The following is a 1,490-nucleotide window of genomic DNA, read 5'->3' as shown; positions in this document are numbered from 1 at the left end:
CCTGCTCCATCTCCCAGCCCAGCAGGGCCCCCAACTGCAGGACAATCCTGCTGCCAATGCCGTCCTGCTGGGCAAGCCCTGGAAGAATCTCCTTCCCCTTCCCTGTGGCATGGAGGCAAATCCCATCCTCTCCTTTTCCTTCCTGCCCCAGACAAGAAGCTGAGGATGGAGACCAAGGAGGACAAAGGCCCGCGGCAGAACCTCATGGAAGAGGCTGTTTTAAATGATGCCACAGGGCAGGAATCCAACGGAGAAGAAAAGCCACAGAGATCTCATAGGAGGAAGGGCTCCAAACCCAGCCCAGGTTGCTCTGAGGAGGAAAGACCCACTCTCTGTCAGGAAGGTGGGCAGAGCTTCAGCCAGGGATCAGAGCTGGTCGTCCATGAGCAGCTTCATGATGGGGAGAAGCCCTACAAGTGCTTGGAGTGTGGGAAGAGCTTCAGGCAGAGCAGCACCCTGATCCGCCACCAGATGATCCACTCTGGAGAATGGGCCTACAAGTGTGGGGAATGTGGGAAGGGCTTCAGCTGCAGCTCAGAACTTGTCAGGCACCAACGCATCCACACTGGGGAGAGGCCCTATGAGTGCCCTACTTGCCGGAAGAGGTTTGCCACCAGCTCCAATCTCCTCATGCATGAGCGGATTCACACGGATGAGAGGCCCTTCCGCTGCACTGAGTGCAGGAAGGGCTTCAAGCACAACTCCATTCTTGTCACCCACCGGCGCATCCACACTGGGGAGAGGCCCTATGAGTGTCCCCAGTGTGGGAAGGGCTTCACCAGCAGCTCTAACTTGACCCAACACAAACAGAGTCACCAGTAAGGGAAGCCCTGCAAATGCCCCAACTGCAGGAAGAGCTTTGTGCACTGCTCCAGTTTCATCCCCCACTGGAGGACCCACGCTGGTCAGAGCCCTGGTGATCCATGTTCACTGTGATCCATGCTGGGATCTGTTCCTTTTCCTGCCCCTGCCAATGACATGATGTGGGATCAAAGAACATGAGGTTCTGGCCAGGGCCGTGTCATTATATTCACTCCCACCTCAAGTCATTGCCAGGGGCAGGAAAGGGACTCTCTCTCTCTCTCTCCCCCCGAGGAGAAGGCTGTCCTTCCCAGACAGGAGGAAATTGTGGCCGGGAAAAGACAGCCACTTGTGTTGCATTTTTCCCTTTTTCATATCCCTTCTATTATCAATATTGTTTTTATTTCTGTTTGTTTTTTATCTCGTTGTTGTTCCCAATAAATTGTTCTTATCCTAGCCCTGGACCTTTCCCTTTTGTGCTTTCCATGGAAGGTGGGAGGGCAGCGAGTGGCAGCGTGGTTTTAGTGGGACAGGAAATTGGGGAATCCCATTCCTAAACCCCAACCCATGGAAACCAAGCATCCCAGGTGGTCCCAGCCCTGGTGGCCATGGCAACAGCCTTGGGAGAGAGTCCCTGGCTGGGGCTGTGGGAACCTCTTCCCTCTGGTGCCCAGGGACACGACTGCAGG

The 1,490-nt window shown here is 55.2% G+C and overlaps 1 protein-coding gene across 1 annotated transcript; it reads left to right on the top strand.

Moving 5' to 3' along the window:
* The first annotated feature begins 165 nt into the window (after window positions 1-165).
* On the top strand, window positions 166-822 carry LOC121332046 (zinc finger protein 397-like). Its single transcript, XM_041397066.1, has one exon. The coding sequence runs from the start codon at window positions 166-168 to the stop codon at window positions 820-822; it is 657 nt and encodes a 218-aa protein (XP_041253000.1).
* Window positions 823-1,490: the final 668 nt, after the last annotated feature.

This window comes from Onychostruthus taczanowskii, unplaced genomic scaffold (assembly GCF_017590055.1).
Source record: "Onychostruthus taczanowskii isolate IOZ18803 unplaced genomic scaffold, ASM1759005v1 scaffold1348, whole genome shotgun sequence".
Lineage (NCBI taxonomy): Eukaryota > Metazoa > Chordata > Aves > Passeriformes > Passeridae > Onychostruthus > Onychostruthus taczanowskii.
This window is presented reverse-complemented; position numbering and strand designations above follow the sequence as displayed.